Raw genomic sequence first — 17,361 nt, forward strand, 5'->3', positions numbered from 1 at the left:
GAGTAATCTATAGTGAAAAAGAATATGAAAACGAGTATGTGTGTGTGTGTGTGTGTGTCTGAAACACAATGCTGTGCACCAGAAATCGGCACGACATTGTAAACGGACTGCACTTCAACTAAACAAAGAAATAAATAAGTAAATAAACATATGATAAAACCACAGGAAAAAATCATGATGGGGCCATCTCTTCCTGCTTGTGACGGTGGCGGAGGCGGAGGGAGGCGGGGGACAGAGGGGACCTGTAAATGCGGGAGACTTGAGGGAACAGCTGCAACATGTGGACCTTACCTGCATCCGGATTCAAACCGATGAGTCATTTAAAAAAAAAAGCACCTGTGAGACTCTAAACACCGACTAGATAGTCCATGACATTCATGGATTCTAATTACGTTTTCAAGGTGTGATAAAAGTATTTCAGAAATGTTTTAAAAATAGGTTTTTTTTTTAAAGAGATATGTACTGAAACATTTTCATATGAGACGGTTTGACATCTGGAATCTTCCCTTCCTCCGGTAACCTAGGGCAGGGTGGTTAGGGGAGGGGGCGCAGGCAGAGGAGGAGGACGCCCGTTGTGGAAGATGCAGGGTGCGTGCGGGTGTGCAGGTGTGCGTGATGATCCACAGTGAAAGGTGACGTCTGTGCTGAATGAAGGGGCCCCGTCTGTGCTCCTGCCTCTCGGCCAATTTAAGAAAACCACGATGGCTGTCGTCAGGCCCCGTCTCTGCTACATCCCACGCAGGCCTCCAAGCAACATACCTAACTAAGCCAGCCCCCACCCTCCTTCGTTCCTAAGCCAGAAAGCGGCAGGCGGACAGGACCACACGGACACCGCGGCATTCTCGCTGATAATACTGTTTATTGTCCACGGACCGAGCGAGCGCGCGCGAACGATACAAGGCATCGGGGGCATGCGCTGTCTGCTTGTCGACTTTCTACAACTCTCACGTGTTCCCAGCACAGGAAGGTCTCGGACTTTATATTCCAGCAAAAACACATGGCCCCCAAAATTTAAAACACAAACACACAAACAAAAAAATCCCAACAGAAACAAAATCAACAAAGCTTTAAATTACGGCGGCAAATCCGGTATTTCTTAATACTTAATCAAGCAAAGATTTGGAAATAACTACAATGTAAACTTTATTTTAAATATTTCGAGTTGCTGGCATGAAGACAAGACTAGCAGGAGGAAAGGGCAGAGCTTAGAATATAACATAAATTAACGCCAAATGGAGAGCCTTCTTGAACTATATATATATGGCACTTAATTACTATGACGGTATCTGAGTGGCTTCTCTCGGCCACCTCATCTTGTTTTGTTTTCTTTTTTTCCTGCTCATCATGGCTACAAGACCAAAGTGCTTAGATTGAATATATAAAGGCCATCTCTTAGAACCAAACCTACTGAAAGATCCTTTGCTTTGTAATAACTGGAAGCAGAAAACAAAAGATGGGAGGCAGAGAAGCAACGCTACTCGAGGAACGGAAAAGCTCTGGAGGAACCACCGTCACAGGCGAGCTACCATGTCGTGTGCACTTTGGGTCCAACGCTTCCACGATGCAGAAACCTTTGAGAAAAAAAAGGTGCGCGTCTAACCCCTACCAAGGGTAGTAAAAAACACAGCACAGGAATGATTACAACGGATGTCAGAAACTGAAACATTAAAAAAAAAATCAGCAGAAACAGGAGTAAATGTTACATCGGATAACACCGTACAGGAGGCAGACGGGGGTGGCTGTTATATGGATCAGAGGGTCTGGTGTTCTTGAATATACGGAAATCACACGGACTGGTCCATTAGGACATCTTACAAACTTCCTATCACTGTACAGCATGAAGGCGGCCCTCGGAGCGGGGCGGATTCTCGGATCTTCTCCTAGTCTGCCCTAGAAAGGGAGTCATCAAAGTCTGTGCTGACCAGGTCCCGGGTGGGCATGGGGGCTGCACGCCACTTGGGGGTCAGGAGTCTTAGAGGTGCTTTGGGCTCACTGCAGAAGAGAACAGGCTTAGAAGATGAACTTTGGAAGAATTCCGCAGAAGGACCACTCCCAGGCTGACAGACTTCAGTTTCACTGTGTGTGCGCACACACGCATGGGCATATAGGTGTATGTTTGCATAACATTCATGATAAACTCAGAACAGTTTATCTTGGGAGGAAAAAGGAGATTATCTTTACTGTTATTGAGAAAATCCTGCTTATGTTAACTGGTATAAGAAAACCGTCTTTAGGGAACAAATAGATTCCCTATGGAGTTTCTTAACTGAGAGATCTTTGTAACATGAGAAATAGAAGCAGAGGTGGGGACACCTGCAATTTGGGTTCACATATTATCTGAGAATTCATCTTTAAAAGGATGAGAAGTCTCGTAAAGCCGGCCACAGTGTCCTGGAGGCCCAGAAAGCAATGCGAGTTTTACTGACGCCACCTCCCTCCAAAATTCGTCCTTCCCTCAGGAGGACTTCATTCTCTGCTTAGCTACCTTCACTCCCGGAATCCCCTGTGTGGCACAGTGACTGCCAGTCCTGGAGGGAGGTCGTATTATAAACCTCTGGTACCTGCCTGGGGGGCTGGGAGGTGTGTGGGGGACAGAGCAGGACCCAGCTCGTGCCCTGGCCCCACCCAGCCCCGAGCGAAGCTCCCCCACCTCGATGCCCGAGGTTAGAAAGAGGAGGGGGCGAGAGGGCTCTCAGAAGCTCGTCAGCCGAGTGCACCCTCAGGCGCCTGCCCTGGGGGAGAACGTCTCAGAGTCCCCCAAGGGCCAGGGGTCAGGGGTGCGATTAGAAGGACTTCGCTGGAGCTAAAGCTTGGCGCTCCCACTTCTCTGTGAGGCCCGGGAGGGAGGCTCCCGCTGGAATTCTGCGGATTAATACAATTAATTGGGGCTCCTTCAAGAACAAGCCACTGGTCTAGGCTGTTCCTGGGCACACACAAGTCACAGGTACTGGGAGTCCGGGGTGGACACAGGGGAGACGGGGGGGCAGGGGTCGCCACCCTATGGGCCAGAGGTGTGGCAGCTGCAGGAACCGAGGGACACGCCCCCTCTCAAGATGAAAGGGACCTGGTAGGCCTGCTACACAGTGTTGCAACAACCCTCAAAAGTTTCTGCAAAATGCACGTTCCCAGGCGCTGCCCTGCCAGGCCAGGGGACCCCTAAGTGCTGTCTGCTCAGCGTCTGTGACAGTGCCAAGGCCGGGCCTGGGAGGGGAGCCCGTGCGTCCCGCCCCGCCCACACCCAAGGGTGGGAGATCGAGACGCACGGTGCCCAGGCTGGCGGACGGGGTGTGGGCCCCACCTCTGCCTGCAGACCCACAACCGTGTTCAAGAGGAAAACAGGGGCGGGGAGGAGAATCACACTGATTTAGACCCACTTGGATGACTGCTTTATTCATGCTGTTTCCAGGAAGGGATGTCGGAGCTGGACCAGTCTAGACTCTGGGAGGCTTTCGACAGGCCGCGGGGTGCTGGTGGCCCGCTTACGGGTCCTCGATGTCGAGAAACTCCTGCTTCGGGGGTGCCGCCCCGCGGTACCACGCACAGGACCCGTCGCTTCTCTTGATGCAGGAGAAGAACTTGGCCTGGTGCCCGTTGATGTTCTTCTCCGTGACCCAGTCCATCCAGAGGCACTCATCCGGGGCGGAGATGTAGCAGGGGATCATGGGGCAGCGCGTGATCTGGGGAGGGGACACAGGGCGGGTCACTCAGGGGGCTCTCCAGACCCGGCCATGCACCTGGGAAGGCTTCAAGGGCGCTTTGCAGGATGAATGACCCCGTGAGTGCAGCAGGGAGGGAGGAAGCTGAGACCGCGCCTCCCTCAGCAGGCTTTCCTGAGTCCCACACCCTCAGACAGGGCAGTGGGGACACCACCTCTGCACCCCTGGCTCTGGAGACCGTGCCTCCATCAGTAGCCTTTCCTGAGTCCCATACCCCACAAAGTGGGACAGGGCGGGGGACACCATCTCTGCACCTCCAGTTCCTGAGGCGGCGCCACCACCTGGGGCCATCTGGTCTACCTTTTCCAAGCATTACAAACCGGCTTCCACTCAGCCCCACCTTCCTGGGAGTTGAACAATAGTAACAACATAAAAGGTCTTGAATCTACAGGACAGGTTCAAATCAAGGAAAAAGAACAGTGTCTTGCTCTCAAGCATGCAGGGACTTAGAGGGGACCAGCAAGGAGCATTTAAGCAAAAGAACCTAAGTCCATGGGAGGGTGAAAACCTTCGGGCCGCGGAAAGACAAAGGAGAAACTTGTTTCTTGATTTCATGTGGGCACAGAGGGGCTTGCTGGACATACGTGCGGCTGTCGGTCGAAGTTCACACTTAGAATGAGCTAAGGGGTGGGTCAGCGAGGATCCTACCGGGACAGGCAAGAGGGCCACACAAGCAGCGCCAACTAGCACGGGCCAACCCCTACGGCCTCGCGCTTGGCCCGGCATCTTCTGGACCCAGACTCACTGCTGGTGACCCCGCGGTGCTTCCTGCGCTGGGGCTGAGGTTGGGGGTTGGTGGTGGTGACACAAGGATGTTGAGAGAACAAGATTGGAGCCCACAGGGCTCGGAGGAGCTCTCACCTCCTGTGGCTGCATCTAAGTGTCAGCGCTGCTGTTAACTGTGCCCGGCACAGCCCCTAGGTGGCTGTTATGAGGAGGGTCTGGGGTTTCAGGGGTTCTCAACACACAGACCCCACATTTACATGCACCGTGCGTGGAAACGGCTGGAACACTGTCAAAAGCCTATCACCTGGGACACTCTTTCACAAGGCACACCAGTCTCTGCACTTGTGTGTTTGTAGAAAAATACTCCGAGGACGATGTTCTGCCCCAAAACTCCTCCTTCTAGAAGGCTTCCTTTCTAGATGTTAGTTAGCTTCCCCGTACCTCCCAACTGTCCCTGGAGGGCCAGACATCCTTACCCTGTGGGCAGGCCACACGTCCCCAGAGCGTGGCCCTAAGTCAGGACCCTGTGGATTGAGAGGCCCTGGGAAGCCTGGGGTCGAACCCCGGCAGCCCACCTAGAGGTGGTGGTGATGAAAAGCCCGGAAGGAGGTGGCAGCCGCTTACCTTGCACTCGCAGCCCATCTGGTACCTGTGGTTCAGGCTCTTCTTCTGGGTGGTGCTCAGGGTGTCCCAGGGCACGATGAAGTCGCAGAGGGTGATGTGCATTTTGCCATTGCCCTCGGCCTTTCCTGAGGAGACACGGATCACCAAGGTCAGGGCAAGTTACGGGTCCTCCTCCTCCTCCTGCACCTGGGCGCGGCTTGGGCGTGGGGAGGTTCCGTTCTGACAGTGCCTCGTGCTGTGGGCTGGGCCGTGCCCCCTCCAAAGTTCAGATGTTGAAGCCCCGACCCCCAGCACCTTGGAATGTGACTGTATTAGGAAAGAAGGTCTTTAAAGAATTGATTAAAATGAAGCTATGCGCGTGAGTCCTAACCCAATAGGACTGGTGTCCTTATAAGAGAAAGATGAGGACACAGGCAGACACAGAGGAATGACCACATGGCGACACGGGTAGAAAGTGGCCGTCCACAAGCCACACAGAGAAGCCTCAGAGGAAACCAGTCCTGCCCACACAGGGTTGATCTTGGACTTCTAGCCTCCAGAATTGTGAGAACATACATTTCTGTTGCTTCAGAACCCCAGTCTGCATTTTCTGTTCCAGTAGCCTGAGCAGATTCACGCACTGCAGATTTATCCTGAGCATAAAAAGAACGCAGGTGGGAGGGGAGGGCAAGGTGGCAGCGCACGCGCTTAGCGTGCACGAGGTCCTGGGTTCAATCCCCAGTGCCTCCATACAAATAAGTAAATAAATAAATGAAAACCTAATTACTTCCCTCTCCCCCCCAAAATTAATAAACTTTCTTAAAAAAAAGAATGCAAGCTCACTATAGAAAACTTAGAAAATGTAGGAAATCCTTCTTCGAATCTCCTTTATTCTCATGACCTAGAGCTAGTATTTTGACTCATTTCCTTCCAATATCCTTTTATGCACATGTATTCACACACAAAAGATCACGTTGTGCGTAGACTGCGCTGTTCCCTGTGTTTTCACTATTTACTCACAAGCATTTCCTCCATGTGATGTGGAACTTGTAATTCTGGGTTTTTCCATTATGAGTAGTAAAAACAATTTTATAAAATCAGAAATCTGCCCTGAATTCCCTTTGCCGGGGACCATAAGACACTGTTCGTACCTTAGGCTCCTGGCTCCTTACTGCAGAGTTCTGACTGGTGACAGCCAGGCACCAGTCAAGCAGGAGAAAAAGACCAATAGCTGTGTTCTGGTGGGTGACAGACCCTTACCAGGGCAAGGGAGGGCATCTCAAACCTCGTCCCTCCTGCCACAGTGGCATCTTGTCAAGAGACATCGGTGCCCAGTGATGACACCACAGCCTGGCACAGAGCCACATGGGATTCCTTGAGAGGCAGACAGCAGCCCTGGGCTGCACCCTGAGCACCTCCACTTGATATGCAGTGCATCCAACTTAATGATCTCGAGCACAACCCTGGCCGTGGAGCATCCGCTAATGGAGATGTAGCTCAGCAAAGTAATGACGCAGCTTGTCGGCATCTCATCAGGAGGAAGTGCAACAGAAACCTGTCGCCAGGGGAAATGCGATCGGCTTGCCCATGGCTGCGAGCGGCACCGGTGACACCCTTTGTGCCGAGCAGGTGGCAAGACGCACACCCAGGGTGTGAGCTCTCACGCTCTTACTTCTATTTCAGCCTCACCCCTCACCTCCGGAAGCTCTATTTTCCCCTCATATCTGTCTGGCCTTGTATGATGTTCTAGGCAAAGAAAAGGATCGAGGAGCAGGGTGACTACTCTAACATTCCCTCTGAAGCCTAAGAACTAGAAAGAGATGCGTCTGGGTGGCCTTAAACATCAAAAATAGATTTTTTTTTCTAGACCTGGAGCCATCGTCCACTGAGTTCAGAATAGACAAGGAGCAGAATGGCCAGAGGACAAGGACCTCACTCCTATACCCTGGTTCCTTCTGGCATTTCCCACCTGTACAGGTAGAGGGCCCCCCTCCCTTGCCCGGGCACTGGCATTCATTAGAGACAGGCTGAGTATTCCTTCTGGTCCCTGCCTCCAAACTTCTGGAGCAACTTCCACTGTGTCACGTGACAGGCACCAATCTCCACTTCTACACCTTGTTCCTTAACCAGATCGCAAGCACGAAAAGTAAGGGTGTGTCTTAACCCTGTTTTACCCATTTTCAGCCCATAGAAATGGCTCCAAAATAGTTTACTCGTGAGGAAACTTGCGGGTCTGTGTTCAACAGTGCTTCATTCTCTTTTTCAATCTTTTCACCACCAATCCAAGCTTCTGCATAGAGTAGGCAAAGGCAGGGGATGGAGACGAAATGCAAGTGGTGTATTTTCTTCCTTTTTAAAAAAAAAATTGTATTTTTTATTGAAGTGTGATTGATTTACAATGTTAGTTTCAGGTGTACAGCAAAGCAAGTCAGTTACACAAATACATACTTTCTTTTTTTCAGATTCTTTTCCAGTCGGTATGTTTTCAATGGCCCTCATTACTGGGCTAACGTGAACTCTGAATGTCACGCGCAAACAGCGCGGCATCTCGGAATGGTGGAAGGAGACCCCTTTCAGCAGAGAGTGTTAAGACCTGGCTAAGTGTGTATGATGTTGTGAGCATCTGCCTGCCTTGGGAAAAAGCAAAGTCTTGGATACAGAAAAAAACAGGAATTAATTAAAATTTGTAACTGAGGGATGTATGTTTACTTTTCCTTCCGGAGGAGAGGCCTGTCGGAGAAAATTACAGGGCCCCTTTCCACAGCAGCTCCTGGACACGGGCGTCTCACGGTGGCCAACGCGGCATGTGAAGCTGAGTCATCAGCCCGAGGGGAGGTGGGCTGCCTCGGGCTGTGAGGTCGTTGGTGGGGCCGCAGCCAGCGCTGGCTGAGTGGTTTACCGTGCCCCGTGATTTCTGGTTAGCCTGTTCTGACTCCAGGAGAACAGGACATAGATTCTATGCTTCAGAAAGTAAACACCAGATTGGAACCAGGGTTGCCTTGCCGAGCCAGGGAACGATGCCGGATTAGGGCGAGTCCCATGTAATAGGGCGGGTCAGCCACCAGGGGGAGCGCCTCTTATTAATCGGATGCTCCACGGCCAGATAGGAAAACGTGCCCCAGGTCACTTGCTGGCTTCCAGTGTGAGACGTGAAGGGGTCCAAGATGACAGGTAGGCGCACAATTACCAAGCGAATGTATCTTATTCTAATCATCTTCTCATTCAGATGGGGGTCAATTTAACGGGCCTGAGTGCAGAACAGCTCAGGCCACACACGTGTTACATAGCAAATAGCCTTTGATGGCAAACAGGATCGGCTGGGCTTCGACAGGAGACACCATCAACGTTCTCAGAGAGGAGCTCACAACTGATTTTCCTACCATGTCCTCCAAGACAACTAAAAGCAACGACCAGCAAAACAATCACCACGAAGCTGCCACGTGTCACCCCCGCCCTCCCCACTCTTGTCCCGGACCCACTTTCTAAGCCGCCCTGCGGTGTCCCACACTCCCCGGGGTGGGCGGGGCGGGGACAGGACCTGAGCCACACACTCAGCGGAGACCCAGGGTGCCGGGGCTCCTGACTGCTGACACGACCCATCTCTGTGTCCTGCCCGGAACCCGGCCAACGGGCCCTGCAGTCTGGACTGTCCCCATGGAATAAAGGGCAGTGCCAATCTCCTCTGGCTCTCTCTGACTGACCGCAGATGGCCCCAGGAGACAAAAGGACTGTCTGGAGACTACCTGTGTGAGGGAGGTGACCAACCTCAGTGGCTGGAGCTAAGCCCTCCTGAGCATGTGCAGACCGACCACCTGGCTCCTCTGGAACAAAAGCTCTGCCTCTGACCCAGAGCGGGGAAGGTTCTGCTGCGACGCTGGCTCTCAGTCCTGGACTCTTCTGGGGAGCTTTACAAATGCTCGTGCCCAGGCCCCACCCCCAGAGATTCTGCTTGAATTGGTCTGGGGTGCTGCCTGGGCACCAGCATTCTTGCAAACTCCCCATAAAATTCCAATGAGCACCGCAGGTGGAGGACCCCTGGGTTAGGCGCTGGGGTAGGGAGACTTCTAACTCTGCACCAAGTGACGGAAGAAGCAGAGTATAAGGGACCCGGGGCTCAGGCTGACCAGGGTCTAAATTCTGGCCACACCACTGCAGCCCACCCCCTGGCAGTGTGACGCAGGCTGGGGTGTGCTGAGAAACGCCCAGCCACCAGCTCTCCTGGGAGGAAAAGCTCTGGTGCGTAGCACCTGCCAAATTCTGTGCTGCAAATACTCCCGCCCCGGCCAGTTTCAAGCTCGCAGCTGTGACACCAACCAAAATGGAACAATCAGCTTGAAAGTGAAAGTGTGTTCAGGCCAGCCTCCCCCACCACGGCCCTGAGCACGTCGCTCGTCTCTGCCCCTCAGTGTTCCGCATCTGCAAATGGGGCTGGCAACAGGGGACTGTGAGGATTCAGTGGAACCACACGAAAAACACCTGGAAAATGTCAGTGCCAGGCAAAGGGCACTCCTGTTTCTGTAAATGGGGAGAGGGTGAAGCCTGATGTACGAACCTTTAAGACAGAGCCTCTGCCTGGATGAGGATTCAGCTGGGTGTGGATTCATCTGGGTGTGTCTGGAAGCAGGCGCTGGCCCAGACCAAAGTCACTTTCCCATCAGGAGCCCGCCCTTGACGGGATGCAGGCTCTCCCTCCTTGAGTAAGTGCTTCTGCAGCCCTGCAGTTTGGCCAGACAGCCCCTAGAGGGCAGTGCCAGGGGGCCGAGCCGGCCGGCTGAGGCTCTCATTTTAAAGGGCTGTTACAGACCAGCACACAAAAAGGACGCAGGAAACTAGAAGCCGCTGATTTGTTAGGGCAACTAGGTCCCTGCCCCATGGGCGGCCGTCTCCCCGCCTGTGCCGACCCCTGTGCCACCGTGATGTCAGAGTCAGGCTGTCAGCTCTCTGCGTCGTGATTTTGTCCTTGTCCCCCTCTCCTCTTTCAGTGTTGTTTTTTCTATTGTAAAAACAGTAAAGCCTGCAAATGTGAAACGGTGCAGCTGCTCTGGAAAGCCGCCTGGCAGTTCCTCAGCCGGTCAAACACTGAGCCAGCGCTGGTGCTGCAATTCCACAACATCTGCCCAAGAGAAATGAAAACACACGTCCAGGCAAAAACCTGCGCGTGCACACACACGTTCAAGGCAGCGTTCTCCATCACAGCCGAGAGGCAGGAACAACCCCAGTGCAGGGGTGAATAGACAGACAAAGCGTAGTGTATCCACCCAAGGAGCTTCTGCCATAAAAAGGACTGAAGTTCCGATACGGGTTACAACGTGGCTGAACTTTGGAAACATGCTGAAAGAAGTTTCAGATCAGGAAGATGAAAGGGTTCCGCAGATGGATGGTGGTGGTGGTCCCACAACCATGTGACTGTGCTTAATGCCACTACACCGTATACCTAAAAATGGCTAAAATGATCAATTTTATGTTACGTATACTTCATCCCAACTTAAAAAGGGGGTTACGAGGCACAATGGAGCGAGTGAGGAGTGTGCGCAACCATTTCAAGATTTAAAACAGGGTTTCAACTCTCCTGCCCCACCTCCAGGGCTTCCAGCATCTCACATGAGCCTCCTTTTCGGGAACAAAAGGCCAAAAAACAAAAAACAAAACAAAACCAAAAGACCCTCTTTGTGTCCACCTGACCTCAAATTTCCTATGAACACAGGCTTCCTTGGTTCCTTCCCAACAAGCCACATGGGTTGCGCTGGTCTAACCCAGGGGAGGTCGTCGAGGACAGGCAGGTGAGCACTCACTGCAAGTTCTCCGATGGGAAAAGGCAGGGGCTCCCCGAGACTTCCGACGTATCCTCAGGGCCCGGCTCCACCTCGCGGTGCCCCCCGCCCCGGCCCTGGACAGTCGCCAAGAACGCCCCACGCCCAGACCCACACACACCTGCAATGAGATACTCCTTCTTTCCTCCGACGTCCAGCGAGACCCCGCACACGGCAGAGGAGGGCGCCGTGTAGATAAACTCGATGTCCTTGTCGGGTCCCTTGAACATCTGGGAAGAGGAGGATGAGGGTGTAAGCAGCACAGCCAGCAAATCCGGTCCCCACCCAGAGCGCCTGCACCTGGGGCACTGCCGGCACCGGAAAGGGGGCGGAGCGGCACCAGCGAGACAGGTCGGAGAAGCCCTCTCCAACTGCACAGGGCTCCCTGGAGTAGCTCCAGCTGCTTGGTGTGGCGGTCATCACCAGGCTGCACTTAATGTCGCCTGGGGGGCCCGTCTCAAACAGCACATGTGCTCTCCCCACCACGGGCGAGGTCATCAAGAATCTGGGGAGGGGGCTTGTGTATCTCCGGCTGATTCTGACCCCAAATGGAGGACAGCTACCTTTGTCTGTTTCTGGGAATTTCGATCAAGCACCGGCCACCTGACGGGGACCAGAGCAGAGAGGCACCTCAGCAACTGGATTGTAACGCGCTGGCCAAGGAGAGTTTGGCTTCTCAGCTTCGGATTTTCTCAGTCTTTGGGGAACATGTCTGCTGCCCAGGTGCAGGGGTGCGTGGTTCCCGTGTCCGGGAGGAAGGGAGTTCCTGCTGCTCCGCCGGAAACAGTGACAGGCGGGGACGTGAGTGTGGGCTGAGAACTGTCCTCCAGCCTGGTTTGGGGGTGCAGCCCACCAGAATCGGGGGTGGGGGTCAGAGGAAGGGGTGCACACACACACACACACCCCAGGACCGCACACCAAAGGAGCCTAAACAGGGCTGCAGAAGGCGGACCCCACAGGCTCTGCAATCCCATGGGAGCCGCCTCGGGACACGTACTGGTGAAACCACGGCTAACGGCGTTATCTGCTTTTGTCGGGGGTTCTCAATAAGCAAGCCCAAATGGAACAGGGGTCCTCCCAATGTCACGATCAACTGGCTTCGCGAGAGCTGAGGTTATAAATGACATCTTTCCCCGAAGGGCTAAATGTGCTTCCTTGGGGTCAACACCTGCTTTTCACGACCCCTCAGTGTGTCCTAAGAGCAGAGGCGCTGTCTTTCCCACTTCATAAAGAGAGACTCGGGTACTGAGAGACCAGGTCACCCCTTTAAATGACACAGGCGTGATGATTTAGTGTTTCACTGACCCTGGTAACTTTTATTCTCTGCTTTTTATTTTTGTGATAAAATTAAATATAGGCAGGCATAACCACGAAGCAGGTCGCAAAGCTGCCCCCACAGCTGGAGCCTTGCGTCTCTTCCCTCCTGTAGACTGAGCTGGTCACCACCAACAACCCCCAGCAGCCCCGGCCCTGCCCCGACCTCCCCCGTGTCCTGCCTCCCGTCCAAGCACGGGCTCCTTGCCACATGCCCTTGAACATGACCAACATTCTGAAAAACCAACAAACGCCTCGCCACCTCCCCGTCGATCTGCAGCCCCCAGCGCCTGCCCCGTCCCTCCCCCACCTGGAGAAGCTTCTTCTCCAGCACTGACTAGGCGACAAGGTCCACTTCTTCCTCAACTCCCTTCTCTCAGGAAGCTGCCCCAGCACACCCGTCCACAGGAGGCCCCCTCTCTCCAAATCCCACCCCCCTCAGAACGTGAAGCTAACCGGGCAAGACTAGACCCCGCCGGCAGTTGCGGGGAGCTATGTCACCCACTCTCACATCGATCGTGGGCTCCCAGAAGAAACGGCCACTTTCTCACTGCCTTTGAAACCACCAAGGAGAGGTGGAGAGGCGCTCACGGGACATTCCACAGATGCTGCGAACTTGGCGACAATGCCAAGGCTCTGCCACCGATTTATAGCCGTCAAAATGGAGACAACACATGTCTGAACCTCACCGATGGGAACACACTCTGTCCACACAACTTCTCAGGAACTGATGGATTAAGGAACATCGGATCCACCTGGGGCTTGACGCCCTTACTGTCTGCCCCACGGGCTGCTGGACCGTGTCCCAGGGACCCAGCCGTGGGATCCCTCTGCCTGGACTCCAGCCTCTGGGGGGCCCAGCCCCGCTCCCAGTCCTCCCGCAGCTGCGCGGACACAGCGGCCCGGGAAGGCCCCGCACCTTTATCTGCTTGACCTCGTACTGGACGCGCTTGATGGGGTTGCCGTAGATGTCGTTCCCGGAGTCCACCTCCTTCTCGCTGACCGCTTTGGCCCGAATCACTGCGAAACGAAGACAAGGAGGTGAGCACAGCCCCCGCAGGGCCGTCCTGGCTCCGCAGAGGGGTGGGGGCAGCAGGGGGCGGCGGGGCGGGGGGGCACAGCAGCCCCAGCCCCGTGCGCGGCATCGGCCTCCATCCCACGGGCGGGGAGGCCCGGGAGCGCCACCCCGAGACTCCTTGAGTCCCGGGGCTCCTCACCAGAACCGCTTGTTGCCCGGGCCCAGGGGCAGAAGCAGCTCGTATCCCTCCCGACCCCGGGGGTGGCGGGGCAGTCACTGCTCTGAGCAAAGCTCACTGCCAATGTCACGCTGGAGGGCTCTGGGCCCGTCCTCACTCTCCGATGTATATGGATCAGCGGCTGGGGAGCAGATAAGGAAAAGGACTGGCCTGCAATCCTGACCCTGCAGGTAAGGATGGTGAAGTCCCGCCACCGCCCTCCTCCCATACATAGCCTGTTGGCAAACAGGCTTTTTCAGGCGGAAGGCAGACAAGGGGGGTGGGGGTTACCCACCTACAAGAGGCCCTGTCACATTTACGTTTGGAGGTCTTACATCCAAAATGTCTGTCCTTCTAGCCTCCTAGTCTGTCCTCAGTGTGTCCCTGAAAAACGTCTTGGGGATGGTTCTTTGTAATAACACATATTCCATCAGAGCCACGACAGAGGGAGGGCCAGGATGTGCTAACCCACAGGGCATCGAACGGGGAGAGCAGACATTTAAGGGCACCACTAGCAGACGTGAGGGACAGAGGCCGAGGGGAGATGCCAAACAGGAAGAAGGATGACCCCGGACCTTGACACAAGATGAAGGAGAGGGGACAAGGTCGGGCTGGGAAGGTTCTGGGATGTTCCCCGGAGGCTGAGGTTGCTCGTGGGCCATGCACCCCAGGGCTTCCTACTAGCAATTAAGCCTGGACTCTGCTCCACCCCGTAACCTGACAGCAGTTCCCGCTGTCACTTGGGCGGAGTCCTCCCTATCTTTCATTTCCAGGCTTCTCAGCTGGTGGCACAGCCTGTCTTAATGGCTTTAAAAGCTTTGTCCTCCAAGATTTAGCTGTTTGGGGTCACTCCGGATGAGTGTCTTGTGAGTGTGGGTGTGAGCAGGGCATGGAACTAACAGACAGCACCAGGCTTAGCAGGGCCTCCCAATCCCCCCCACCCCAAGCGGGCAGCTGGACTCTTAGAACCACCCGCCAGGGCTGCGGTCTCCCGGAGAGCAGGGACGTGGACCCCCCCCCGGAACCCCCCCCAGTGCTCTCCGGATCCCAGCCGGGCACCAGAGCCCCACACCACAGCCCAGCGCCCTGCCTGGGCCCAAACCCATTCTTCCCCCATCGGAGCTGAGTCACGACGAGCCGAGGCCGCAGGTTCCTGTTTCCCCGGCTGAGCCAGGCCCCCACCTACAAAGCCACATCTAGGAAACTCCAGACGGTGGGCCAGCGCAGAACAGAAGGCCTCGCCCTCGGTAGCCAGTGACCTGTTCCCTGCATCTCCTCCCACCCCCAGCAACTTCCACAGTCACGGTCCTTCCGGGTCAAACGTGGCCGCCCACTGCCCTGGTCGAAAACAGAAGACCCTCTGCAACTGGTGCCAGCCCGTGACTACTTCAGCTGCCTCGACGTCCCCACCCCTCCCCCAGCTCTTGCTGTTTGCTCCACCAGCCCATAATACTCCCTGAACCTGAACCTGCCCGGGGTGTCCATACCTCTAGACAGGCAAGTTTCTTCTGCCCTGAATGCCACCTCTCTCTCTCCATCTGGAGAACTTCTGTTCATCCTTCAAGACCCAACTGAAATAGCCCTTCCCCACCTTCCCTCTGGGAAGTCCTGTCCTCTTGTAGCGCTCGGTATACTCTGCAGCCCCCGTCCGTGCTGCTGTGAACACCTGCACCCCCGTCTGCTCTGGGCCCTGGGAGCTTCTAACAGGCAGAGGCTCCGTTCCTGCCACAGAACAGGCAGTGCTCACTGAGTATTTGCTGAGCTGAGCCTGAGATACCTGGGCGGCAGCACAGGTCCGGTCTGTCTTTGGTCCCTCTTACTACCTGCCTGATCTATGTACCTCACTGTGACATGGCACAAAAAAGTGTTTTTGCAAATCAGCCAACATCAGATTAGCCCTGTCACGTTTGCTTTTCCACAGTATCGTCCTCAGCCCATGGTATCAAACAGACCAGGGGCATCCAAAGGAGACAACAGTTCCAGGAAAGGCAAAGATGCTGGATTTTATGACGGTACACTCAGTTCTGCACGCTTTCCAGAGGCCCAGGACTCTGCACAACGCTGACCACATCACAGATGTTTGATAAACACACTGTGGTCGTCGGAAAATAAGCAAAATCTGACCCCAAACAGCCAAGAGACTCCATTCCATTCCATGCATTGAGGCCCACGTATCTTTCTCTTACAAAAGCTTTTAAGGCTCCCAGGCAGTTTGGGTCGTTATTCAAGAGGGCAACACAGAGGCCACATCCTGCTGGAGCCCCTCCCGCCACGTCGTCTCAGGGACGCTCCCTGACCTCGCTGGGACTCAGCCGCTTGCATCTGGCACGGAGACACCCGCACCGCCAGTACCTGCCCAGCAGCGGGTTTGGGGAGGACTGCTGGACGGGGGCGCGGGACGGGCAGTGCTGGCTGTGACGCACGTGGAGCTCAGGACGGCAGAACGAAGCACCACCACGGAGAAGCCTGGCGCCAGCTCTCCGACCCCCAGGGCGCAGGGTGAGGACGCCTGCACCACACTCACCGCTCAGGCCCGGAGAGCCCACCCTGGGCAGCGCGGACCCCGGGTCTGGGTCTCATGCCGTTTCCCAATGCACCTGCTTTGGGGCTACAGCCCACACACCTGCCTTTTAAAAATTGTCAGAAAAGGAGAGATTGGTTGAACCCAGGGTTGACCTATGACGTTAAGACTAGAATGTTCACCGGCATCTGGGCCGCCAGCTCTCTGCAGGGAAGCGGTTGGTGGGGCGGGGAGGATCTCCAACTGGGCTCGGCCATGCAGGGCAGGAATTCAGACTCTTTGGGGTGGGAACCTCCTCAACACTACAAAAGGAGAGAGCGTGTGAAGGAAGGAAAGAAGCAAGAGACAAAAGAAGGCTCAGCTGTATGGAAACTTTCCCCAAAGCATCAGTGCCCTCCAGCCACAAGGGAGAGAGGCTGGCATTCACCTGTCTGCGCAGGTGTGAGGGATCCACACCACGGGCCTGCTGGGGGCAGAAGGTGCCATCTGGGCTCAGCACCACGCTGCATGGGGCGGGAGACACACACACATACACATACACACAGTGCTGGCAAGTGAACCTGTCACAGCCAGAGGATCCCACGGGCAAGTGGCAGCTAGCAGACCTGAGGGGAAACAGACCCACGGGTCCCATGAGGGAGGGAGGGAGGGAGAGAGCGCTGGGGCAGCATTACGGTGGACCCCAGCCAGCCCCACCACTGACATCCTGCTGCCCAGTTTTCTGCTGGTGCATAAGCCAGAGGGGGCTGTCTTCCATGCCAAGCTCAGAGCTTGGGGGCAGGTTCCCTTTCAAGCACAAACCCTAAAAGCATGAGTCCCTTCCTGTTGCCCACTGGAAGAGGGTGAGGTGTGGCAAGTCCTTCAGTAGCAGGCCCTGCCTTCAAGGAGCATCCATCCTGGGCAAGAAGATGGACAATGGACAGGAAAACAGAGCAGTGCCGCTGCTCTCTGCCAGTGGCCGACAGAGGAGGCAGGAAGGGCTCAGACATGCGTTTCCTGCCCTCAGCGTGCCGGGCGTCACCTAGAGCTCCGGCCTCGAGGCCAGGTGAGGGATGGGCCTTCCGAGGCCCAGGTCGTTTAAAGGATAGGGCTGGTGAGAAGCAAAGCGGCCCCAGGAATCTGGGAAGAACTTAAAATCAAGGCATGGGTTCATGTTTACTGAACGCCTACCACGGGCTGGGCGTGGCGTTCGGCCCTGGGGTGAGGAAGCAGCCTGCGTCCCGCCCCCCCTCTGCCCACGAGCGGGCAGCTCTGCCCCGCCACCGCCCCTCAGGAACCAGAGGCAGCGCAGGAGGGAGCCTTCATGGAGATTCCTGTTCTGTCTGCTCTGCGCCCCAGAACGACGGCCTCTCCCTGGGCTGCTGGGATTTTGTTTTTCCTTCTCTCCCTTCTGCCATTAACATAACATCTGGGTTTGAGATCAAGGGTGATACACT

General features: G+C 55.2%; 1 protein-coding gene across 1 annotated transcript in view; it reads right to left on the minus strand.

Moving 5' to 3' along the window:
- Nucleotides 1-839: 839 nt before the first annotated feature.
- Nucleotides 840-17,361, minus strand: part of TIMP2 (TIMP metallopeptidase inhibitor 2) — a 42,864-nt gene continuing 26,342 nt past the window's right edge. Inside the window, exons 2-5 of the mRNA XM_010950695.3 lie at nt 13,089-13,189; nt 10,977-11,085; nt 5,067-5,191; nt 840-3,677 (exon numbers count right to left, since the gene is read on the minus strand). Of these exons, the coding sequence (XP_010948997.1) occupies nt 3,480-3,677; nt 5,067-5,191; nt 10,977-11,085; nt 13,089-13,189 (533 nt within the window). The 3' untranslated portion in view covers nt 840-3,479. The remainder of the gene's footprint in view (nt 3,678-5,066; nt 5,192-10,976; nt 11,086-13,088; nt 13,190-17,361) is intronic.

Source organism: Camelus bactrianus, chromosome 16 (assembly GCF_048773025.1).
Source record: "Camelus bactrianus isolate YW-2024 breed Bactrian camel chromosome 16, ASM4877302v1, whole genome shotgun sequence".
NCBI lineage: Eukaryota > Metazoa > Chordata > Mammalia > Artiodactyla > Camelidae > Camelus > Camelus bactrianus.